The following is a 25,650-nucleotide window of genomic DNA, read 5'->3' as shown; positions in this document are numbered from 1 at the left end:
TAACCCAACCTGCACAGCATGGAGATGCCTTCTTCCAGTCGTGGCATGACAAAAGGGCTATACTTGATATGTGGTGATTTATTTATTATCATGTTTGTTTACCAAGGAATGCCTCACTGAGTCCCAAAAGCCTTTTTAAAGAGGGTCATGCCAAGCTTTTTCAGGGGCTCTAGCTCTATATAATCCCAACTGAGTAAATTCCAGTTACATTTACAGCATTGGGATGTTTTCTCCAATACCAGTCACATTGCTCTTTTTAGCTGGTGATCATTATTATAAGCATTGATTTTAATCATTTGGTGACTTGTTACATGCCAAAGAACTTGAATGAAGACCAAATCAAATGGAGAAAAATAAAATAAACTCTTTTTACTGTGGCCGAAAATGTTCATCAATTGTGCACTTATCTGCTGTGTATTAAGGTGGACGAGACTGGCGTGGAAGCCAAGGACATCGAGCTGGTGATGTCGCAGGCCAATGTGTCACGCTCAAAGGCTGTGCGTGCACTCAAGAACAACAGCAACGACATTGTTAACGCCATCATGGTGAGCACATCTCTGTACACTTCACAAAAAGTGTGAACGGTTTGATCAAGTACGCTGTGTGCCCATTGCCGGTGTTGTGTGTTATCATTGAGCCAATTCTAAGCATGTTCTATCTGCCCTCTTCCCTTGTTTCATTCACAGGAATTAACAATGTAGTGCCCGTGACATCTCGGAGTGGACTGCCATCTCCACGTTTTTACTCCGTGTCTCAATAAATATTTATCACAACTGATGTTTTTGTGCTTTTTTTTCCACGTGATACTTTTATTGTTGTTAGTACTCTGAGGTTTATGGTGAAGTAAATTAGAATATTACGATTCCTTGAGTTTGGCAGAGAAATTCGATATTTTACAAGAGGTTCTGCCATTGTCACAAGACTCGCACTTAATTATTTAATCATATATAGTAGATAATCGATTATCCGGAGGCTTTGTAGGGAGGGGGCGCCGGATTTTCAAACATGGCGGATAATTACATTGCTATTTAAGATTTTTTTTCACATTCTTATATGACAATGTTTTAGGGTTTTTTTTGTAAACTATATGAAATTGGCATAAATAAACATACCAAAAAACAAATATCCGACTTAAAATTTACTGCATTTACTGTTTCGTACTTACCACTCTAATATCGAAGACTCCACATTGGGTGATGTATATACGTGCAGTATTTTCATTAAGTTGTATGTGGTGTGTAATGTACTGTACATAATATTTAAGACAAATCAAGCATAGCTACTTTTTTTTGTCACGCAAATGTTGCCGATCGTTGGACTGGTACAGCCTTTCGGAGCGGTTTTTACCGGATTGGCCCGGGACTGCCAGATTATAGTGCCCCAGATAATTGACGATCAACTGTACTGTTACATCTCGAAGCCGATTCCATTCAGGCCAGTGCATTGCAGTCCTAAGAACCTCTGGGCAAAGCCACCTCAACAATAAGTGGTGGATGGATACGGAGATGCATTGAGATTTGGTGACAGTAACAGCCACCCATACAGCCCTTTGGCAATCCATACCTCATGTTGATCATTGTGGTTGAAGGTGGGGAGCATAGACATGAAAACATTTTTTTCTGCAGTACCACCTGCTTTCCATAAGTCTACAAAGAACAACTATCGCCTCCCTACTCCCCATTTGCTCTTCGACATTTAATGGGCAGTTTTATACATTCCAGTTTGAAACACCAGTATGATCAATCACTTAATATGACAATGCGTGAGCACTGGGACTGTGATGTCATATACATCCCTGGAATGTTTTAAATACTTGAAGGGGGCGGGCGTTGGCCATGGGCTAAATTGTAACCAAGTGATCGGTGCGGTTTACCCGTATTCTTGTACAGGGAATTTTAAAGTTTTCAGGTCCATATTGCATGTAGCCGTTTTAATACGGGCACACTTTTTTCGTCTATTTGTGTTTCTCCCTTGTGATGGGACTTTGTAGGATGAACGTTGAGATTTATAAGGGCACGGGGTGACCAATAAGATCTGAATTGGTATGTAATAAGATCGGCACTGATAAGGTGTTGACAGGAATGCGGTAACGTCTTTTTTTAACAATTCAACTGACATTTACAACCATTACAATGCAGCAACACTTCCAGTCTTCCACGTGGCAGTGGCAAGCAATATCCTGTTCAGCGTGGGCTTGCCACATATACCACACTGTACACAAACGTGACTCCACCTGCACAGCAGTCGGGTGTGTAAACTGGTGTCGAATTGGGGTCTTGATGTGTGGACAGTGATCTAGGGGTATGGATTTAGGTGTAGATTGGAGGTGGGCTGGGTGTTTAAGAGCGCAGAATGTGGGTGTGAACACTGTGATGGATGTGTTTTAGTCTGGAGTTGAGGGTGTATTCTGGGTGCGGAGGAGGGTAGACTGGAGTGGGGGGTGTGTGGCTTTCTAGGGTTTGGGTGTGTAGAGTGGGGGTGTGAACAGTGTTCTCGGCGTACTATGGTGTAGGGTTGGGTGTGTAGTGGGTGTACAGGTGTGCAGGGTGGGTGTGTGAGAGTGAAAGAGTGGGGGGTGTGCACTAGATGTGTAAGTAGAGTGGGGGAGTGGGCTGGGTGTGAAGGTGTATCAAGTAGGGTTGTGTGAGAGTGTAGAGTGGAGGTGTGTGAGAGTGTAGAGTGGTGGTGTGTGAGAGTGTGGAGTGGTGGGAGTGAGGATGTAGAGTGGAGGTGTATGAGGATGTAGAGTGGAGGTGTGTGAGAGTGTAGAGTGGAGGTGTGTGAGAGTGTAGAGTGGAGGTGTGTGAGAGTGTAGAGTGGAGGTGTATGAGGATGTAGAGTGGAGGTGTGTGAGAGTGTAGAGTGGTGGTGTGTGAGAGTGGTGGTGTGTGAGAGTGTGGAGTGGAGGTGTGTGAGAGTGTAGAGTGGAGGTGTGTGAGAGTGGTGGTGTGTGAGAGTGTAGAGTGGAGGTGTGTGAGAGTGGTGGTGTGTGAGAGTGTGGAGTGGAGGTGTGTGAGAGTGTAGAGTGGTGGTGAGTGAGGATGTAGAGTGGAGGTGTGTGAGAGTGGTGGTGTGTGAGAGTGTAGAGTGGTGTGTGAGAGTGTGGAGTGGAGGTGTGAGAGTGTAGAGTGTAAGTGAGTGAGGGTGTAGAGTGGAGGTGTGTAAGAGTGTAGAGTGCAGGTGTGTGAGAGTGTGGAGTGGTGTGTGAGAGTGTAGAGTGGAGGTGTGTAAGAGTGTAGAGTGGAGGTGTGTGAGAGTGTAGAGTGGAGGTGTGTGAGAGTGTAGAGTGGAGGTGTGTGAGAGTGTAGAGTGGAGGTGTGTGAGAGTGTAGAGTGGTGGTGTGTGAGAGTGTAGAGTGGTGGTGTGTGAGAGTGGTGGTGTGTGAGAGTGTAGAGTGGTGTGTGAGAGTGTAGAGTGGTGGTGTGTGAGAGTGTAGAGTGGTGGTGTGTGAGAGTCTAGAGTGGTGTGTGAGAGTGTAGAGTGGAGGTGTGTGAGAGTGTAGAGTGGTGTGTGAGAGTGTACAGTGGAGGTGTATGAGGATGTAGAGTGGAGGTGTGTGAGAGTGTGGAGTGGAGGTGTGTGAGAGTGTAGAGTGGTGTGTGAGAGTGTAGAGTGGTGTGTGAGAGTGTAGAGTGGTGTGTGAGAGTGTAGAGTGGTGGTGTGTGAGAGTGTAGAGTGGTGGTGTGTGAGAGTGTAGAGTGGTGGTGTGTGAGTGTAGAGTGGAGGTGTGTGAGGATGTGGAGTGGTGGTGTGTGAGAGTGTAGAGTGGAGGTGAGTGAGGATGTAGAGTGTAAGTGAGTGAGGGTGTAGGTGTGTGAGGGTGGAGGTGTGTGAGGGTGGAGGGGCGTGAGGGTGGAGGTGAGTGAGGCTGGAGGTGTGTGAGAGTGTAAGTGAGTGAGGGTGTAGGTGTGTGAGGGTGAGTGAGGGTGGAGCTGAGTGAGGGTGGAGGTGTGTTAGGCTGAGTGAGAGTGGAGGTGTGTGAGAGTGTAGGTGTGTGAGGGTGGAGGTGTGTGAGGGTGAGTGAGAGTGGAGGTGAGTGACGGTGGAGGTGTGTGAGGGTGGAGGTGTGTGAGGGTGAGTGAGAGTGGAGGTGTGTGAGAGTGTAGGTGTGTCAGGGTGGAGGTGTGTGAGGGTGAGTGAGAGTGGAGGTGAGTGACGGTGGAGGTGTGTCAGGGTGGAGGTGTGTGAGGGTGGAGGTGTGTGAGGGTGAGTGAGAGTGGAGGTGTGTCAGAGTGTAGGTGTGTCAGGGTGGAGGTGTGTGAGGCTGGAGGTGAGTGAGAGTGTAGGTGTGTGAGAGTGTAGGTGTGTGAGGTGGAGGTGAGTGAGAGTGTAGGTGTGTGAGAGTGTAGGTGAGTGAGAGTGTAGGTGAGTGAGAGTGTAGGTGTGTGAGAGTGTAGGTGTGTGAGGTGGAGGTGAGTGAGGGTGGAGGTGTGTGAGGCTGGAGGTGAGTGAGAGTGTAGGTGTGTGAGAGTGTAGGTGAGTGAGAGTGTAGGTGTGTGAGAGTGTAGGTGTGTGAGAGTGTAGGTGTGTCAGGGTGCAGGTGTGTGAGGCTGGAGGTGAGTGAGAGTGTAGGTGTGTGAGAGTGGAGGTGATTGAGGCTGGAGGTGAGTGAGAGTGTAGGTGTGTGAGGGTGTAGGTGTGTGAGGCTGGAGGTGAGTGAGAGTGTAGGTGTGTGAGAGTGTAGGTGTGTGAGAGTGGAGGTGATTGAGGCTGGAGGTGAGTGAGAGTGTAGGTGTGTCAGGGTGCAGGTGTGTGAGGCTGGAGGTGAGTGAGAGTGTAGGTGTGTGAGAGTGGAGGTGATTGAGGCTGGAGGTGAGTGAGAGTGTAGGGGTGTGAGGGTGTAGGTGTGTCAGGGTGGAGGTGAGTGAGGCTGGAGGTGTGTGACGATGTGGGAGGGGCTATCTCTCGTGCACGTGTCCGCGTCCCCGCCCTCTCGCCTCCCCACGTCTCCACGTGTGCACTTTCCCGCCCACTCCGCTCCGAATAATTGGTCCGGTTCGCTCACTCGGCCAGGTGTGGATCAGCACAGAGCCATAGGGGGGGGCTGGTAGAGAGGGGGGCTGGTAGAGAGGGGGGCTGGTAGAGAGGGGGGCTGGTAGAGAGGGGGGGGCTGGTAGAGAGGGTTGCTGGTAGAGAGGGGGGGGCTGCTAGAGAGGGGGGGGGCTGCTAGAGAGGGGGGCTGGTAGAGAGGGGGGCTGGTAGAGGGGGGGGGCTGGTAGAGAGGGGGGCTGGAAGAGAAGGGGGCTGGTAGAGAGGGGGGCTGGTAGAGAGGGGGGCTGGTAGAGAGGGGGGGGCTGGTAGAGAGGGTTGCTGGTAGAGAGGGGGGGGCTGCTAGAGAGGGGGGGGCTGCTAGAGAGGGGGGCTGGTAGAGAGGGGGGCTGGTAGAGGGGGGGGGGGCTGGTAGAGAGGGGGGCTGGAAGAGAAGGGGGCTGGTAGAGAGGGGGGCTGGTAGAGGGGGGGGGGGCTGGTAGAGAGGGTTGCTGGTAGAGAGAGGGGCTGGTAGAGAGGGGGGGGGCTGCTAGAGAGGGGGGGCTGGTAGAGAGGGGGGCTGGTAGAGAGGGGGGGCTGGTAGAGAGGGGGGCTGGTAGAGAGGGGGGCTGGTAGAGAGGGTTGCTGTAGAGGGGGGGCTGGTAGAGAGGGGGGCTGGTAGAGAGGGTTGCTGGTAGAGAGGGGGGCTGGTAGAGAGGGGGGCTGGTAGAGAGGGGGCTGCTAGAGAAGGGGGCTGGTAGAGGGCGGGGGGCTGGTAGAGAGGGGGGCTTCTAGAGAGGGTTGCTGGTAGAGAATTGGGGGCTGGTAGAGAGGGGGGCTGGTAGAGAGGGGGGCTGGTAGAGAGGGGGGCTGGTAGAGGGGAGGGGCTGGTAGAGGGGGGGCTGCTAGAGAGGGGGGCTGGTAGAGAGGGGGGCTGGTAGAGAGGGGGGCTAGTAGAGAGGGGGGCTGGTAGAGAGGGTTGCTGGTAGAGGGGGGCTGGTAGAGAGGGGGGCTGGTAGAGAGGGTTGCTGGTAGAGAGGGGGGCTGGTAGAGAGGGGGGCTGGTAGAGAGGGGGGCTGCTAGAGAGGGGGGCTGCTAGAGAGGGGGGCTGGTAGAGGGGGGGGCTGGTAGAGAGGGGGGCTGGTAGAGAGGGGGGGGGGGCTGGTAGAGAGGGGGGGGGGCTGGTAGAGGGAGAGGGGTGGGCTGTGGGTGTGTGTCGTGAGGTGGACGCGAGCTGGAGGGCGTCAGGGGGCGCTCCGTGCCGCGTGACGTTGGGCTGTTTGGTCTTCCGGGCTGCGGCACACCAGCACAGAGCACAGCAGCAGCAGCACGCCGCCAAGCACGACCCCACGTACTACTTCTGCCGCTGCTACCCACCGCTCTCGCTACACACGCCGACGGCGGACACACACCACACCACACGCACCACTCACACCACAACACACACACCACTCACACCATACACACCACACCACACACACCACGCCACGCACACCACTCACACCACACCACACACACCACTCACACCACACCACACACACCACACCACTCACACCACACCACACACACCACTCACACCACACCACGCGCAACTAAGCGACGCTCACCATGCGCTCGGCGGTGGCGCCACTCAACTCCGACCACACAGCACACGCCGACTGCCGGCAGGCGCGCAGCGTCCACGCGTCCACTGCTGCCCCAACGTGGCCGACTCGCCACTGCCAACGCGCTCACTCGCTAACCCACCACTACTAACCCACCACTACTGACACACTAACCCACCACTACTAACCCACCACTACTGACACACTAACCCACCACTACTGACACGCTCACTAACCCACCACTACTAACCCACCACTACTGACACGCTCACTAACCCACCACTACTAACCCACCACTACTGACACCCTAACCCACCACTACTAACCCACCACTACTGACACACTAACCCACCACTATTAACCCACCACTACTAACACACTAACCCACCTCTACTGACACGCTCACTAACCCACCACTACTAACCCACCGCTCGTGCCGGTGCAGGTTCTCTGGAAGCGAGAAGAGTTCCTCGCCTCGTCTTCCCTCCTCGCCGGCGCCGGTACCACGCGGGTGAGAGGGGGGGCCGGGACCCCAGCGCGCCCCCCACCACCTTAGGGGATCGTGGAGTTCGACGAGGGGGCTCTACCCGCCCCCCTCCCCCTCTCAATGTTCGGGGTTGTGGCGGTGTTGACCCGCGGGCAGGGTGGGATCTGATCGTGGCAGGCCCAGGTGGAATTCGCGTCTCAACGGCGCCTCCTTGGGAGGAGACGGAACCGACGGGTGAAGGTTGACCGGGGCGAGGGTTAATTGTCTCGCTCATGGGCAGGCGAGTTGCCGCTGAAAGTTGCCGCTGCGAGTCGCCGGTGCGAGCGCGGCTTAGGAATCGCGGTTGTCTCAGCCACCCCTGCGACCAGCGTCCCGAACGAGTGACGCCCGAACGCGGCCCCCTTCCCTCCCCCGCCGCCGCCGCCAGGGAGGTGTCGACAAGTTCCTTCTTTGCCCGGCCGGGGTTGCTCTTTGCTCCCTGGCCTAACCGGCTGTGTTTGAGTGACTGGTGCTAAAAATAGCAATAACCCTGCACGCCCCCACCCCCCTCTCCAAAACAACTAAACTGACCAGCGTGGTGAAGTATGGGAAAACAACCTTCATCGCTGAAAGTTGTCGCGAGGCATTCATCCAGCGGTGGATCGATAAAGCGTTGTACCTTGAATTGCGTTATCTCACAAAACTAAAAAAAAAACACCCCCACAAACGATAAACTTGTGGCATTACTACTCCACTCGAGGCGTTTTCTGCAACGCTTCCTATGATCACTGTTACGTTGTTTTTATAGCTTTATTTCGGTGATTTCGAAAAGTTTTGGATTAGCCATGTTTGTTGTTGTTGTACAGAGTTAGACTGATAACTTTAATCTAAATTTTCTTATGGTTGTTATTGTTTTGACTTGCATCCCACTGGGATTTTTGCACACAGCGTTGATACGCGGTGCGTTTTCTGGAAGACTTTGCTGTTTTTTCCTGGATTTTTATTTTACGCGTAGTCACTTTAAGATGTTTTCTTGTTCATGTTTTTGTTTGTTGCGGTTGCACCCGATTCAAGAGCCGAATGGCTCACAGGGCTACACCTAATAAATTAAACTTAACCAAAGTGACCGCATCATCGCGGGGTTGCCAGGAAGCTCGGGCACGCCACCAGAGCCGACAGTTTGAGAAGGATTGTAGTTGTTGGATGAAGTGTGGAAAATGAACAGACGTCGTGTTTGTTGGGTTGTGCTGGAATGAATTAGCCGAGCCCCTTTGTGAGCCGAGGTGGCCAAGAGTAATTTCGTTCAATGACGTGTAGCGTGATGGAAGAGCACCTGGCATTAAGGTGGACATAAACAGATGATACGTCAATGCAGGGAAGCCAGTAATATTCAGATACTTTTGTAATGCAAAGTTAAAGACTTTCTTTTGAAATGCAAAATCCTTTTTTAGCATTGTTTGTGCTGTGCTCACCCCACAGTCAGAACTAATCTTTAATCCCGTGTTCCACATACCCCCTGTTTGTCATTGTCTCCAGAAGAGGGGTGTGGATAGCGGTGACGTGAATCCTGCCGCTTGAGACGCCTTCGTATCCCCAGCACACCACCGCACACACCACACGCTCCACGTCGCACGCACACGTGCCGCACAGACTCCACTTGGCTCGCGCAACTAACCAGACACTCCAAGCCACGCACACCTTCGACCGCACTGCACAACACGCTCGCTGTTCACCAAACCGAACAACGAGCTTACGCTGACAGCACTGGACTGCCGCACACCGGCACGCCACATTCCTACGCCACACGCACAGACGCACAGCCTCGGCATGCGTGCCCCGTCACGGCGGGGCTGGTCGTTGCTGGGCCGCGCGCTGGTGCTGCTGAGCCTCGTGTGGTTCGCCTACGTGCTGGTGCAGCTCGTGACGTCGAGCTCGCGTGAGCAGAGCGAGCGAGCACAGCCCTTCGAGCCAGCGGAGAAGGGCGAGTCGCAGGAAGGTCCGTGCTCCGGCCGGGGACGGGCACATCACGACGCTCACGTTTACACCGTAGCCTAAGGAGCCCGTGCAGATTTAAGTGTGCGAACAAGAAACACATGCGTGGTAAGAGAGAGGCAAGCGGTTTGGAAAGGTCAGAAAATAAATTGGCAAAAAAGTGTTGTGGATGTGATAGTGAAAGGAAAGTTGTGCTGGGTGGAGCACATGCAGAATGGATTCGATTACAAAATTGTCATTCTCGTCATTGTGGAGAATGTAAGTAATAAATTAAAAATATATAAAGATTTTTTTTACACATTCAGAGAGCCACATCACTTTCTGGGAGGGATATTTCTTTCAGCAGCAAGGATATATTGGGTTGCTGAGACAGGCATTGGAGTGGTAACCAGGGAAAGACCTAATTCCACATGGTGATGATAATGAGACTTAAGAGCAGCTACAGTGTTGCCTGTGCAACAGCTAGGAGATTTAGCAGAAGGGAGCAGGCTATTGAGATGTGGTGGCGCCAATAGAGTTGGCTACAAATGACCTCTTGCTTCTTTTAGTTGTGGAGGAGGACCTGTCGCGACCACTGTACTCCAAGCCCCCTCCGGACGAGCGAGCGCTGGGCGAGTGGGCCAAGGCAGCCCGGCTCAACCTTCCCGAGGGCTCGTCCGAGCGTAAGCTGGAGGAGGAGAGCATCGAGCGCTACGCTCTCAACATCTACCTGAGCGACCGCATCTCTCTGCACCGCCACATCCCCGATGGTCGCATGTATGAGTAAGTGCTCCTCAATAACGTCGATGGGAATTAATGGAACGCCTTGCCGAGTCTCAAGAATCATAAAAATGATGGACCTTGGTTATTCTGTTTTTATGCTTTTCATCCTGTGCAGTAAATATTATTATGACAGAAATGGCTTAGAAGTTGTTTTGTATAGTTCTGATGCCAATTACACACAATTTGGATACATTAAGCTTTTAAGTGTGAAGGAAGCCATCTGCGTGATAAGATAAGGAGAACTGGAGGGAATACATTGTTTTAAGTAGCTTAGGGGAACCTTTTGGACAGGATGATATGGGGTAAGAATGTTTCCTTACATTGAGGGTGGCAATAAGGAGACTATGGTGGATGTCGTTGCTCACTCACAGGGGAGAAGATGAACGCTGTAAGCCTAGGACACCTCCTTGGTTTAGGCAATTGCATTATAGTGTTTTTTTCCAGTTAGTGTTTTTGTTACACCTGTTTTTGTTACACCTCTACGTATTTATTAACAGTGAGCTTATGACAGTAAACATTGAAAGGGAGTTCACTCGCGGGCACAATGTTTGTAATCGGCACGCGGGAAGGCGAGAAAGGAACAAAAGCTGTTTGTTTTTTGGCTAAAGCGACAACTGCTTGCCGAATTTCCCCGCGCCTGCCGGGCGCCCTGGTAATACCGTAAACGTGGCTGCCCACAGGTGCAAGGCGCAGAAATTTGACTACCGCCGCCTGCCCACCACGTCGGTGGTGATCGCCTTCTACAACGAGGCGTGGTCCACGCTCCTGCGCACGGTGCACAGCGTGCTCGAGAGCTCGCCCGCCGTGCTGCTGCGCGAGATCATCCTCGTCGATGACTTCAGCGACAGAGGTGCGCCGCGTTCCTCAAAGACGAAAGTTCGCACGCGCCGCTTTCGGCCGTGACGGTTTCCTTTTGGGGTTCGTTTTTTGCGCTCCGCGTTGACCTTCGTCTTGTTGTCACATCGATCGGCTGTTTTATTTTAATTTTTAAATTATTTAAGGACGTACGCCGGAGAGGTGGAGCAATGAAATCGGATTTTTGTGCAGGTGCTTGATGGATTGTTGGGGGAGGCCTTCATCCATAAATCCCAGCCATTCTCAATCCACCAATGGATGAAAGCATCCCCACACCACATGAGTCTTGTGGGTGTTTTGGCCGTACACCAAGCCTCACCATGCTGCTCAGTGTTGGTTGGTAAAGGGGGCAGAGGGAATTAAACTATGGATGCTCGATTCAAATTTCAGGGTGATATCCACTGTACCACCACTCCACCCATTTACTTGATATTGCTTCCAGAAAAATGTGAAATATAATATTTTCAAAAACAACCACAATAGAGACTGGATGGTTCAAGTTCAAAGCCCCGAGAACCAATGGCACTGAGATCCTGGGTTCGAATTTGGGTAGTGACCATCAATAATTAAATCTGGTTCTCAGCTGTAGTGAAGTCATTGGTGTCAGCCTGATAATTATCAGTCACTGCACGAAATACCCATGAATAATTTTTGTTTTTCCACTTAATTTGCTAAACTTCCAGATATGGGTTTACAACAGGGTTCGTAGAAAAGTGTTGCAGTCTTATTGTGTATAACAGGACACTTCAAGGGATCCCCAAATCAGTTCTGTGATATGTGTTTCCACAGGCCGTTATCGAATGTGGGTAACACACTGCTCCGATAGAGTTCCAAATGCACGCTTCATCCCGTGACAGGATGCAGATTCGTGCACTCAGAATAAACTTTGGTTAAAAAAATGTCAGTGGTTAAAAACTAAATTATAGCAGCCACGTGGGGTAGTGTGGCGGTGTGGAGGAGGTGATGCCTTATGGGCCTGCACATCGGTACAGCAATAGCACGTTTGCTGCAGAGGCGACTGTGGCTGCAAAGGTTGGGAGCATTTTAGGCACTGGGCCAGTGCCTCTGGCTTCCTGAGCCCTTTTAACGGAACCCCTCGCAAAAACTCTTTCGGTTAAGTTTATTTTGAAGTCGCCTGTGAGCTAAGAAGCTCGTAAGTCGCATTACTCCCAGTTGAGTGAACTAATGAAATGTTATATCTGTGGAAAATATTTACTGTGCACGTTGGCAGCAGTGCAAAACAATCCTCAACTAGATATTTTTTTCGTAAAATTTTCACGTTGAAACGGTGCCGTAGAGTTCCTTTTTCAACAAGTTCGTTCAGTTTATTATAATTATTATCTATAATTTATATGTCAGTTCGGAAACACCTGACATGTAATAGACTAATCGTGATGAAGCATGGTTTTCCCAGCCAATATTATGATCTGAATTCCTTTGTGGATTGGCCCATGTCATGACCTAGCCATATTTTTGTCGTGCAACCCTCCAGCACCTGTCATAGACAAATTAATTTAACATTCACATGTACAACCAAATTTAGCAATGAGAGAACGATATTTCGCTTGAAACTGCATCTAGCATTCTCAAGTTATGAAATGAGGGAGCCAAATAGCTGGCCAGATCATTACGTGGCCTCACCCAAAAACCACTTGCAGATGATAAATCGTGTTTCACGGCAAAATCGTGATGTGGCCGATCCTATTTGCGGCGCCACGGTGGCGAGATGTTAACTACCTCGCCTGGTATAAAATAGGTCGTGGGTTTGATTCCGACCCTGACGCCTGTATATTTGGAGTTTAAATGTTCTCCCTGTGGTCATATGGATTTTTCTCCGGGTCCTCCGGTTTTTCCCTCCACATTTAGAAACACGTGTTTCGAGTATTTGTTATAAATGTCCACGTGATAATCCACTTAGTTGAGCTATGATTTGTGGCCAGGTCGCTTCTGAAAAATAGCTATATAGCTCGGTGGGCCTTACATGGGCCTTACATGGTAAAATAAACATAGTTATGAACATAACACTCGCGTGCTTTTGCTCATTGTTGCGCGAGCAGCTTACCTGAAGTCTCCGCTGGAGGACTACATCAGCACGCTGGAACGCGTGCGCCTGGTGCGCACGACGCAGCGCGAGGGGCTGGTGCGTGCACGCCTGCTGGGTGCCACCCATGCCACGGGCCAGGTGCTCACCTTCCTCGACTGCCACTGCGAGTGCGTGCCCGGCTGGATCGAGCCCCTGCTTCAGAGGTACCGCGCTTGCGCATCAAATTCACGATCGCACCGTTCGTCACCTTCCATGGACTCGCCCCTGCCTATACCGCTCCCCTGTCATCTCACTCCACTCCACCCTTAACATTATTCTACCTCTCCGCATCTCCCTCGTCCCCACGCCATGCAATCTCCTGCCTCTCCTCTCTCATCTCACAGTATTCCCTGCTACAGTGAGGGAAAAAAGTATTTGATCCCCTGCTGATTTTGTACGTTTGCCCACTGACAAAGAAATGATCAGTCTATAATTTTAATGGTAGGTTTATTTGAACAGTGAGAGACAGAATGACAACAACAAAATCCAGAACAACGCATATCAAAAATGTTATAAATTGATTTGCATTTTAATGACGGAAATAAGTATTTGACCCCCTCTCAATCAGAAAGATTTCTGGCTCCCAGGTGTCTTTTATACAGGTAACGAGCTGAGATTAGGAGCACACTTTTAAAGGGAGTGCTCCTAATCTCAGCTTGTTACCTGTATAAAAGACACCTGTCCACAGAAGCAATCAATCAATCAGATTCCAAACTCTCCACCATGGCCAAGACCAAAGAGCTCTCCAAGGATGTCAGGGACAAGATTGTAGACCTACACAAGGCTGGAAGGTGCTACAAGACCATTGCCAAGAAGCTTGGTGAGAAGGTGACAACATATTCTTAGTTTTTTCGGTAAAGTCACGTTGAAGGGAAACAACAAAATAATAAAATATATATAAAACAATAAAAAAATTCTCACGACGTTTCGACCATAACTCAAACGGTCGTCTTCAGGTGTGTTGGTTTGCATAAATGTATTTTTAAACGGCGCATTTTTTTTAAATAAATAAATAAATGCGACGTTTGAAAATAAATTTATGCAAACCAACACACCTGAAGACGACCGTTTGAGTTATGGTCGAAACGTCGTGAGAATTTTTTTTATTGTTTTATATATATTTTATTATTTTGTTGTTTCCCTTCAACGTGACTTTACCGAAAAAACTAAGAATATGAATTACTGCAGTCACGAAAGCTTTAAATCAAAGGTGACAACAGTTGGTGTGATTATTCGCAAATGGAAGAAACACAAAAGAACTGTCAATCTCCCTCGGCCTGGGGCTCCATGCAAGATCTCACCTCGTGGAGTTGCAATGATCATGAGAACGGTGAGGAATCAGCCCAGAACTATACGGGAGGATTTTGTCAATGATCTCAAGGCAGATGGGACCATAGTCACCAAGAAAACAATTGGTAACACACTACGCCGTGAAGGACTGAAATCCTGCAGCGCCAGCAAGGTCCCCCTGCTCAAGAAAGCACATATACATGCCCGTCTGAAGTTTGCCAATGAACATCTGAATGATTCAGAGGACAACTGGGTGAAAGTGTTGTGGTCAGATGAGTCCAAAATGGAGCTCTTTGGCATCAACTCAACTCGCCGTGTTTGGAGGAGGAGGAATGCTGCCTATGACCCCACGAACAAAATCCCCACCGTCAAACATGGAGGTGGAAACATTATGCTTTGGGGGTGTTTTTCTGCTAAGGGGACAGGCCAACTTCACCACATCAAAGGGACGATGGACGGGGCCATGTATCGTCAAATCTTGGGTGAGAACCTCCTTCCCTCAGCCAGGGCATTGAAAATGGGTCGTGGATGGGTATTCCAGCATGACAATAACCCAAAACACATGGCCAAGGCAACAAAGGAGTGGCTCAAGAGGAAGCACATTAAGGTCCTGGAGTGGCCTAATCCCATAGAAAATCTGTGGAGGGAGCTGAAGGTTCGAGTTGCCAAACGTCAGCCTCGAAAACTTAATGACTTGGAGAAAATCTGCAAAGAGGAGTGGGACAAAAATCCCTCCTGAGATGTGTGCAAACCTGGTGGCCAACAGCAAGAAACGTCTGACCTCTGTGATTGCCAACAAGGGTTTTGCCACTAAGTACTAAGCCATGTTTTGCAGAGGGATCAAATACTTATTTCCCTCATTAAAATGAAAATCAATTTATTAAATTTTTGACATGTGTTTTTCTGGATTGTTTTGTTGTTATTCTGTCTTTCACTGTTCAAATAAACCTACCATTAAAATTATAGACTGATAATTTCTTTGTCAGTGGGCAAACGTACAAAATCAGCAGGGGATCAAATACTTTTTTCCCTTGCTGTACGTACTCTTCCCTTCAGCAAGTAAGGCTCTCTTTTGAAACATCCAAATCACCCTTCGCTCAGTGGGAGCTTGCTCATTCTGTGGGACTCACTTCCTCAAGCCGCCTGTGCTGTTGGCTCCCTGCCCCAGTTTAAATTCATGCTCAAGGCTTTATTTTTCCCTATCCCTATCCTTGGCTGCTTCTCACTACAAATAAATATGCTGACTCTTTCTGTACAGCACAACAGGCGCAACACAATGATTCAGTCTTGTATCGAATCATGAATCTAAATCGTTACAAATCATTCCCTGCCAATTTTTTGGACTGCACTCTACCGATAAAATTCACCATTTGAGGACAGATTGTGACCGTCCGTCAATATGCAATCACCATTCTGCATCGTCGGCGCCAACCCCGACGCTTTTCCGCAGGATTTGGGAGAAGGAGACGGCGGTTGTTTGTCCCGTGATCGACACCATCGATTGGAACACGTTTGAGTTCTACATGCAGACGAGCGAGCCGGCCATCGGGGGCTTCGACTGGCGCCTCACCTTCCAGTGGCACGGCGTCCCCGAGCACGAGCGCTCGCGCCGGGCCTCCCGCATCGAGCCCATCCAGTACGCGTCGCGCGGTGCCACGCCGGCCCCGGCAGGGCGCTGATGCCCGGCTTTGTCTTCCTCCTGCACTCTCGAGTGGAGGAGGAATTTTATTCTGTGTGTCATCATGGGACCTCCTATGCCAGTACCAAAATATGAGAATAGGTTTTCACCTTTTTTTCTGGCAACAAAACAGCTGTGTTAAGATGTTAAAAACACCAAACTGAAACCTTTTACAAGGAATCATGTCTGCATTAACCACAATACTTGGGGTCAGAATGCAAACAAAAAACATACTCTGATAATATATGCATACTCTGATGCATATATATGCATGTTCTGATGCGTATATATTATCTGAGTATGTTTTTTGTTTACATTATGACCACAAGTATTGTGGTTAATGCAGACATGATTCCTTGTAAAAGTTTCAGTTTGGTGTTTTAAACATCTTAACACAGCTGTTTTGTTGCCAGAAAAATGAGGAAACCTATTCTCGAATTTTATTCTGGTCTTTATAACAATATTTGTTGTCCTTCTCTCGCAACTCCGATTAGCACGGTTGGCTACGTGCAAAAGAAGTTCAACATACATACAATAGTATTCAAATTATGCATGTGCATGATAGCTTCTGGGGTTGTCCTATGGTTCGATTCTGGCCTGCTATCTGATTTCAAAATTTCCATCACTGATTTAGGGCTGTCACCATGAGATCAGCAGTTACTCATTTGATTTTGATAACACTTGTGTATATCTTAGTTTTCATGAAGCCCAGGCAGGTGAGTGCTCTCAACATCCACATCTTGTACGGCGTTCATTAACAAACAGGCTGGTTGGAAACAACTACTTTCGAAAAAAGAGTGTTATAGCTATTGAAGGTAATCGACACGAAGGAACTTTGCATAACAACACCCCACCTGCCCGTGGTGGGGAACTGGGCTGGTCGAGAGGCTGCTGGGCTTCAGGGTTCTCGCAGCGAGAGAACTTGAAAGCGGCCGGGACTCCCGGCCGTCGAGGCGGCGGCCCGCCACGTGTGCAGGGGGCGGGTGTTGTCACGGAGCGTGGCCACGGACGAGTCGCGAGGACGGCGTGCGTCCTGCCCCGACCCACGCCCGTCGCGCTCCCTACCGGCCACACAAAGCTCATTGTTTTGGGTTAATGGGTTTCCGTCACCGTGCTGCTTTAGGTGAACACGTTGGTCCCACGGCCTGAAACCCAACCCACACCACGTGCCGCACCGCAGCCCCAGCAGATGGGGGCACGTGGGACACGTGTAGCGTTTGCTTGAGAGCACTGAATGGCAGTGCTTGTATGCCGACGGGCAGTAACCGTAGCTGTGTTTACCTTCCACATTTTCGCGTGTTTGTTCATGACCAGCTTTATTTAATTAACATTCTTTACAACACGGTATGTAAAGCAAAGCACATAATATCGAGTGACCACTGTCCGCAAACGGGATGCCATAGGCTGATGCGCGGCTGCACGATGGGAAGTAGAGTGCAGTGTAGTAAAATCCATCGTTGTACTGTACCTCTACGGTCCCACGTCGACACTTCTCATCTTCATCCACCCGCACTGACCAGAGTGGTGAAGCGTGGTCAAATGACCCCCACAACTCGCACGGTGTAGGGAGGCCTTCATCCCCCAATGGATTTACAAAAGGGCTGCATGTGGGCACAGTGCTTGAGCGAATATGCATCAATGAGGTGTGAGGCACAATGTACATTCGATAGACACACCTAAGCAAGTTGCAAACGTATCGGCTGTCACCGTTGATGCAAAACGCATAAATATGCAATGTAAAATCCTGGAACCTTCGTGTGAAAAGCCATTGTTATATGTGGAAAATAATGTGTTTCATCCATACGTCACCACAGTGATCAATGCGTGTTGGTGAAAGGGGAGCCAAGAAACAATTCAGATATCACTCACCAATGATGATAGCCATGGCTGGATTCACCGTACAGTGTGCTAGCCACTGTGACACTGTACGAACGCATGTAACAACATGTTTTATGATTTTGTCCATGAGTTGGTATATGGCCTGGGGCTCTGCTTATATTGTGTGCCTTACGATATGAATTCATTAAGCGGGGCAATGGATCGGCTGTCCCGTCGTGCCACCTGTGAACCAAACTCATCGAACTTCCATTCGTGGAATCCCGGTTCCATTGCTACCGACCAGCCAGACAGTGTACCACCCTGTGACTTCCATGCCATTGGGCCTTTTATGCCATTGGGTCTTACGATATGAACTAATGATAGGAGTTGTCTATCTCTTGTACCTCCCTCCCCGCCCCCTGGGCACCTCCCGTAGGTCTCCCACCATGGCCGGTGGTCTTTTTGCCGTGAGCAAGAAGTATTTTGATCACATTGGCACGTACGACCAGGGCATGGAGGTGTGGGGTGGTGAGAACCTGGAGCTTTCTTTCCGGGTAAGTCTACTGGGATGGCTCCGGTTGCAGAGCGGATAATTTATGGAGTGTTGCCACCCACCAAAAAAAAACTGCTTGAGCGCCTGGTCACACAGACTATCTTGTTACAAACCTAACAAAGGGAAATGTCTAGTTCTTGAATGTTTGGGGGTGTGTAAGTGGCTGAGTGTGTGTGTGTATGAACAGTTTCTCAAGTGCTAGGATTGTTACTTTGACACAATTGTGCTTTGGTAATTTTTATATTTTTAGCCGGTGTGGTGGTTGTCACGCATTTCTGTAATCTAGCGCTTTGTTGGCAACGGTTGGCGGATCGCGCAGGTTTGTGAAACTCCCAAACAGACCCAATTGCATGGTCACCTGAAAATGTCACTACAGCAGGCTTGGTTCGTGAATCTGACTGTGCGGACCTCTTAAGTAAACCTATGCATGGGGTTTATACGGCCATTCGTTGTCCTCCCACGTGCACAAAATATTCCTTTGAAAGTCAACTGGATCGGCCAACCATCCCAAAGAAGGGCCCTACTGAAAAAGAGCTTTGAGACTCGGTGAAGGTTTTTCTGGATAGATGCAAATGGGAATTGATCATCGGGTTACTCGAATTGTGGTCCACGTACATGTATGGCCTGTTTGTCATTTATCATCTGTATGAGGTCCTTGAGGGATATTTTGGCGACTGCACCATGCTGATCACTGCTGGGTGGTGATAGAGGGGTGGGGAGCGATAGTGCAATGGTTAGCGCGCTGCGTTACAAATCTGGTGGTCCGAGTTCGATTCCAGCTCGCAGCCACCAACATCAGTGACAATTATCTGAACTGATCCTGGGTCCTGGGCCTCCTCTAGATGGACTCAGCCTAAAAATGAGTACCTGATGTGATGTGTAAACATCGCCACTCGGGGGACAAAGGCGGTCGGGCACCGTGCTGGCCTTGTTTTCGAAAAGCACTTGTCTGAAGAGTTTGTTAAGGCTATAAGGGGGATCCTTGGGGAATGTTAAACGACAATGGATATTACTGCACAGCCCTCTGCTGCCCTTGAGGCCTAATACAAATAAGTCGGCCACCTAGGATATTATATAAATATAATGTTGGAAACTTTGTTGAAAATTTCACCTTGTCATCTGAAGGAAATGTAATCTGTCCGTCCAAGCACTGTCCAGGCCCCATGCCTGCTTAACTTGCGAGATCTGACGAGACCAGTCGCATTACAGGTTATTGGTCACGAGCAACCGCAGTCACATTGACCAAGCAACCCGTTTAAACTGGAGCGCGCCCACCGGTGCCTCCCCTCCAGGTGTGGCAGTGCGGCGGCTCGCTGGAGGTGCACCCCTGCTCGCACGTGGGTCATGTGTTCCCCAAGAAGGCGCCGTACCCGCGGCCGCGATTCCTGCAGAACACGGTGCGCGCCGCCGAGGTCTGGATGGACTCCTACAAGGAGCACTTCTACAACCGCAACCCGCCTGGACGCAAGGTGCCGCCCCGCTCGCCCCACTCGCATCATCGCCTCGCCGGGCAACCGGCTCGTTGACGCTTCGGCGCTTGCGGTTGCTACGCGCGTTCACGCGTTCACGTGTGTGCGCGCGTGCGTGTATTTGTGCAGGAGAAGTATGGGGATCTCTCGGAGCGTAAGACGCTGCGGGAGAAGCTCGGCTGCAAGAGCTTTGAGTGGTACCTGAAGAATATCTACCCAGACCTACACGTGCCTGAGGATCGCCCTGGGTTCCACGGAGCTGTGAGACACGAACACGCGAACACGCGCACGTACTCATGCACACGTGTTCACACTTGCGTTGTGTGCGTGTGACGCATGTACTCGTGGACACACACACCCACGCACAGACTATAGACCCCTTACAACAAGAGGATTTAACAGACTGTTGGGGCAAGAGTTGTCATTGTACGTGAGTGATTTGCCAGAATAATCGCCCGATGATGCTGGATGTAATTACCAGCGAAACATCGTACTCAAATTGTAAATGTTGTGGATTTTCTCTCCAACACACCAGTGGGCTGAGGTAGTAACTCATTGGCGTTTTGTTTACGTGACAAATCCCTTACTAATTGCCTGTGTCGGACGATGGAGGGTTACGACACATTCATACTTACGCTCTCTAACCCACAAACCCTTATTATGAATAATATTGATGTCACTGGCAGGAGATCACAGAACAGACCCAGGTATTCCATGTTAAATTACTGAGATCACTATTATATGCACCACCTCTGCTGTCCACTGTACCACACCCTGACCCATATATATACACACACACACAAGCATACACATGCACAATTACAGTTATCTTTGCATGATACGCATCACACACATCCTCACTCTTTCCTCCTTGAATCCTGGAAATATCAGCTTATTTGTTGTTGAGATCACAGGCACGGGCAGCTGCGGGGTTTGTCTAACCCTAGAATTGTGCGGGTTTCTCCAGATTCAAAACAAGGGGATTCAATCCGAGTGCATCGACTACAACGCTCCGGATAACAACCCCACGGGGGCCATGCTGTCGCTGTACCCCTGCCATGGCCAGGGTGGAAACCAGGTGAACCCTCTGCTGCTGAACCTGAGTTCTCCCTACACTGAGTTTTTCTGACACGTCATATTAAGCCTTGGTTTCGACAGACTCACACTTCACATTCACCCATTGTACACTTCACCTATCGGTTAACACACGTGAAAATACATGCCGTAGGTAACCAGTTTTTTGGGCCATGAATGCTTGAATACATTACAACTGCCAGGGCAACTATTTCCTTTTTGTGTATGTTTGTGCCTGGTTAAGCGAAATAATTATTTATAGTTTACAACCCTCAATCCACTGATGGCTGAGACCCTCCCCAGGCCATGTTGGTCTTGGGAGTCCGCTCCTAACCGGTTCAAATATCACTGGTCACTGTTGTTAGCCACGGCCAGGAATCAAACGCAGGGTCGCCAAATTCACAGTGCGGCGCGTGTAGCATTGTGCATTATGTGAATCAATCCGTGGGTGTGTGTTCAGCATGAAGCGATGTTTCCCATTGTGTTTTACATCACAAAGTAAGGTTGGAGCTCTCCGTCCCTCACTCGGGGCCTGTAGCACAGCGCGCGTGGCAGCAAGCCACCGCTGCAGCAGCCCTGCGCATGTTTAGTCGTTACGAAACGTGCCCCCCCTCAATGTGAAATGCGGTGAAAGTGCGGAGAGAGTGGGGCCACGCCCCCCCCCCCCCCATCACTCACACGTGCGACCTCTGCCCCCTCGCAGTTCTTCGAGTACACGACGCGCAAGGACCTGCGCTTCAACTCGGCCACGGAGCTGTGCGCCGAGGTGCGCGACGGGAAACCGCAGGTGGCCATGCGCCACTGCCCGCCCGACAGTCAGAGCAACCCGCCCAGCGTGATGTGGGACTTCCGCGAGGTGCGTCGCCGCCGGCTGAACGTGAACTTAGTCTCAAGCCGGGGAAGCGTGGGCCTTGCTGGTCAAGCGTAGGTGGTCAATAATAACAATGGGGTGGTGCGTTCCCTTATGTCACTCGTCCGACAGTAAAGTTAACTCAAAGTACCGTTATCCCTTCCCTTCCGAAAGCTCATTTGTATGCATGAATGTTGAACTTCTCTCACACCATATGTAGCTGACCGTGCTAATCAGAGGTGGGGGGAAGGACAACAAACTAAAAGCAAAAAGCAGTTCTAAAGAAATTAGTTTTCAATTTAGATTTGAAAGTGCATAGCTCCAGTGGCTTCCTAATATCGGAAGGAAGAGCGTTCCAGATGGCGGCAGAAGCGCCATTTAGCGATAGCGGGGCCAGATTATTTTCTGCTATGGTTCTCTGTCTTTCGCCAGCATCATGGATTCTCTCAATCTCAATCCTTTATCTTTTAGATGATCTGTCCTTGTGTCTATCCATCTGCTATTCTCTGTCTTCCCCTTACTCTTATTTCCTTCCACTTCTGTGTGGCATCGCCAAGCACTGGATCCTGTCCAGACTCATTCTCCTACTATGTCGAATCTACTGTGCCCTTCTTTCCTCGACTGTCTAATTACGTTGCTCTCACTCCTGTTTCTCCAGGCTGACGTCATATATTATATTCTAACAATGGGCATGTGCGCCGGAGTTGTTTGCGTGAGGTGTAAGGGTGTTTCCCTTCACGCTTTTCTAGCTCGTATCTAATTGATTGTACCATGCCTCGGTGTGTGTGTGTGTTTGTGTCTGCCCGTGCCCGTCTGTGTGTATGCGCGTGCTTATGCTTTTCAGGATGGCACTGTGTACAACGCGCACAGAAACGCGTGCCTCACCGCATTCCGCAAACCGGACGGCCGGGCCGACATCGAGATCAGGCCTTGCATGCCGGATGACAAGAACCAGATGTGGACTTTCCAGTGACCCCTGCTCCTTTGACCCCCACCTCACCCTCCCCTCCCAACCCTCCCCCGGACCCTCGCGCCATGCCCAAAGATTACCGCAAACGATTGGGACCCGGTGGTTAATGACGACCCACGTGTTCTCCCATGACCGTTCCACGAAATGGGGTTATACCCATGGACAAACCTGCGTTGGCGGGGGCAAGTGTTTACTGAGCGCAGGATCAAAATGTTCCAAATTGGGGACCACCCTTTGTACCGCGGTGTTGGCGCGGACCGGTGTGAAGGGGTGTGTGCGATGATGGCCAAAGCTCAACGTCGATGCTGTAAATCTGCATCGCTCGTTACTTACCAAAGAAATTCCAAAGGTGGCCTTTATCAAAAAAAGAGCATATTTATATCCCACCAATATATGCATATTTATGTATAGTATTTGTAAAGCGGAGGAGCGAATTTGTTTATCTTGCGGTAGTTGTGTAGATCCTTGTGTCATTTTACTCGAAATTTATTTTTCGATCTTTGCAAGTGAAACTAAGGCACTGGAGATGAGTGGTGACCAAAGAGGCCACTCTGGCAATTAGCCTTGAGGGCCACTCAGCACAGCCTCATGACAGTTGGCCAGCTGTGCCATTACTAAAAAAAAAAAACACCTTTTTCCAGCTCGCTTAGTTGGTGCAAATCCTTATGCAACGTTTGTATTTCCGCTTACGCGAGTGCTAAACCGTGCCTAGGCTTGCACTCGTGTGGACGATACGTGGGCTCTTGCCGGCTGTGTCACCGAGTCATGCCGCCGTGGCTTCTGCAGGCACAAAGTGCTTTCACCTCAAACTGTTGGCGTGCCACGACACCGTGTCCAGCTTGAGCAGCATTATAAGATCTCGCGTAGGTTCCTGCTTGTATCCGTTGATGGCAGAGCCTCTCCGCTGGCGAAAAAGCCACTCCCGTGCAGCGTGCGTGCCACCGCCGCCACGATTTTTGCCAGAGATGTCACATGGCTGAGTGGTGACTATTAATTTCCTGCGTCCGCTCGCTACTTTAGCAAAAGCGCATGTGGTCACGGCCGGTGGATGTGGACGGGTTTTGCAACGAGTCCATTCATTGCTGCGATCTCCTTCCTGTTGAAGCCTGGAGCGAGACACGGTCTTGCGCTGCGTTCGGACAGCGCAACGGGCGATGGTCGCTGAACGATGAGCACCCGGAGTGCGACTCTCACAGTGACGTTTCCCTTTTACCTCGCGCACTGCTCGGGATATGCGTGCAGATTGCATACACGGTGGATATCGATGATCAGGGTCATCCCTCGAAGGGCTTTAGGATTTAGTGGTGAATACTGTATTTGGTTCCCCTTGGGAGAGGGAGGAGTGCATGTGCCCCGCTGTGCTCCCAGAAGGAGGAGCACTCCGTGCAGGGCGCAGGGAGCGGTCACCGATTGCCGCACCACAGAGGGGACGGCGTGGCCATGTCCCGAGCTCTCGATATATTTACTCATTCCCTGTGTGAAGCGTTAGGAGCAAGGGGCGGCGATCTTGCTCGAACATTCTTTTTAAAAATATAATTATTATTTCTAGCAGTTGCATAGTGGGATTAAATCCACTTTAGTAGACGTTTAGGGATAATTATAGTTTAAGCGGATATCAAATTCCAACGCGATGATAATCGCAAATCTACCTTGTGTGCTTGGGAGGCAGGGCTATTGGTCGTCATGCTGTGTGGAGATACTGTCGGTGTGCGAGTTGCTTTTGGGGCTGCGGTTGAGTTTGGTGGTGCTGCGGGTTAGTTGCTCCAAACCGTTAAGTAAGACGGCTACCTCCGGCGAATACCCCAGCTGTCTGCACACGGTTCTGTCATGAAAAGCCTTTAACCGTAACCTCTGCTGATACTGTACATTGCCGGTTGGTAAGTGATTATACTGTGATCGGCGCGTCTATGTTTCTCTGCAAGGTTTTAGTTTTTTTCTGCTGCGGACTTTTGCGTCCGTGTCTTTTTTGTTTATTACGCGTGCAAAAATGTCATTGCGTTGCCCGAGGAACGGCGCAAGCAAACTCTTCGGTCGTAAGTTAAACATAGAGGGGGATCGGGGATCATCATTACCGTTGTTAGAATTGTAATGAATTTTCTACCTTTGCGTACGGGAGAAACTTGATTATTCTGCACATGCACCCTTCTGCAAACTGCGTGTTTACTGCTGTGGACTGAGCCCGTATTTTGTCTTCTCGTTGTGACATTGGACTCCCGTGTTTGGAATTTTCCTCTCTTTTTGACGTTTGACCCCTTGTTTGACGCTTGACTCTCCTTCTTGACTTCCCATTTCGGTTTCTAATTTTGGCATTTGGCTTCGAATTTCGAATTTTCCTTGTGTTGACCTTTGACCTCTGCTGTTGACCCCTGGTTTGACCCCCCTCGCCCGCGCGCGCCACTGCACGTCTCCGCTGCTGCACATGTCGACACATTGCTGCTGCTGCTCCTGGTGGTCGACGGAGGGCCCATGATGTTTGTGGGCGAATTCTTGCGGAGCGTTGGAGCGTGTGACAACTGACCCCACTGGATAGGACGGCAGAGCAGCCACCGCATGGGCCAGGGAATTGGGTGTGTGGGTTGAAGTCGCACGCAGTCCATTGGTCATTTAAATTTGGCATCAGTAGGTTAAACACAGCATTTGCAATGTTAATTCGCGTAGTTTGTGAACGCAACATCTCGAATTTCTTTACAGCGGTGGGACACCGTTGTGGGCCGAGAGTCGGAGAGAGGACGCGTGGAATGGTGTTTTTCTATCGTTAAAATTCTAGTAAACAAGCACTGCGTGAGCGAATTCAATACGTGCATATGTTCATCTGCTCGAGTCATTTATCACCTCCAGCACATAGCTGTGTGTCGATATAATTTTGAACGCCCGAGAAGCCCGCACCAGTGGGGGGGAAGGGGGGGGTAGTGTGTACGCACGTTGCACGTGCCTGCCCGGTGCACGCTGCCGACGGGGTGTCAGCGGCCCATGCCCTCCAGCGGAGACGTCAGACGAGATCTCCCGTATTGGCAGCGACGCTTGCCCTCTGCCGTGGGGGGGGGGGGTGGGGCGCTCGCGTCTCGCGCCGTGTGGGTGTCAGACTCCGTCTTGATGAAAGTGCCTTCGTTGACTGCGAGTGGAGAGTCGGCCCACGCGGTGCTCGTGATTCACTCTCGGGTTGCCCCCCCTATGATTTGAACACACGAATACAGTATCGTGTTTTACGTTTAAATGCA

The 25,650-nt window shown here is 50.3% G+C and overlaps 2 protein-coding genes and 1 long non-coding RNA gene across 4 annotated transcripts in view; 2 read left to right on the top strand and 1 right to left on the bottom strand.

The window, feature by feature from the left end:
* LOC116941093 (nascent polypeptide-associated complex subunit alpha) overlaps positions 1 to 773 on the top strand; it is a 7,079-nt gene extending 6,306 nt beyond the window's left edge. The window contains exons 7-8 of the mRNA XM_032951715.2: positions 423 to 545; positions 687 to 773. Coding sequence (XP_032807606.1) covers positions 423 to 545; positions 687 to 701 — 138 coding nt within the window. The 3' untranslated portion in view covers positions 702 to 773. The remainder of the gene's footprint in view (positions 1 to 422; positions 546 to 686) is intronic.
* Positions 1 to 7,138, bottom strand: part of LOC142924211 (uncharacterized) — an 11,722-nt gene extending 4,584 nt beyond the window's left edge. The window contains exon 1 of the long non-coding RNA XR_012941389.1: positions 7,001 to 7,138. This is a non-coding gene — a long non-coding RNA (uncharacterized LOC142924211). The remainder of the gene's footprint in view (positions 1 to 7,000) is intronic.
* Positions 6,266 to 25,650, top strand: GALNT4 (polypeptide N-acetylgalactosaminyltransferase 4). Of its 2 annotated transcripts, none has more exons than XM_032951716.2 (13): positions 6,266 to 6,319; positions 7,018 to 7,083; positions 8,575 to 9,034; positions 9,579 to 9,792; positions 10,473 to 10,642; positions 12,705 to 12,894; positions 15,471 to 15,656; positions 17,953 to 18,070; positions 19,362 to 19,538; positions 19,668 to 19,799; positions 20,506 to 20,616; positions 21,316 to 21,468; positions 22,307 to 25,650. In XM_032951716.2, exons 3-13 carry the CDS (start codon positions 8,866 to 8,868, stop codon positions 22,433 to 22,435), a joined length of 1,749 nt encoding a protein of 582 aa, XP_032807607.1. In that variant the 5' UTR covers positions 6,266 to 6,319; positions 7,018 to 7,083; positions 8,575 to 8,865; the 3' UTR covers positions 22,436 to 25,650. The 2 variants fall into 2 exon arrangements, with proteins under 2 accessions (XP_032807607.1, XP_032807610.1); XM_032951719.2 differs by having other exon boundaries at positions 6,268 to 6,319; positions 8,578 to 9,034.

This window comes from Petromyzon marinus, chromosome 10, assembly GCF_048934315.1.
Source record: "Petromyzon marinus isolate PM22_M1 ecotype Great Lakes invasive population chromosome 10, UKy_Petmar_22M1.pri1.0, whole genome shotgun sequence".
NCBI classification, from domain to species: domain Eukaryota; kingdom Metazoa; phylum Chordata; class Hyperoartia; order Petromyzontiformes; family Petromyzontidae; genus Petromyzon; species Petromyzon marinus.
Note: the sequence above shows the minus strand (reverse complement) of the source record. Positions and strands in the feature narration are given on the sequence as shown.

Bases quoted from the DNA above. Each gene is read 5' to 3' on its own strand.
- GALNT4 (XM_032951716.2), top strand. From the start codon at position 8,866: ATGCGTGCCCCGTCACGGCGGGGCTGGTCGTTGCTGGGCCGCGCGCTG. The intron at 9,793-10,472 runs GTAAGTGCTCCT...GGCTGCCCACAG, and splicing joins CCCGATGGTCGCATGTATGA to GTGCAAGGCGCAGAAATTTG. The intron at 12,895-15,470 runs GTACCGCGCTTG...GCTTTTCCGCAG, and splicing joins ATCGAGCCCCTGCTTCAGAG to GATTTGGGAGAAGGAGACGG.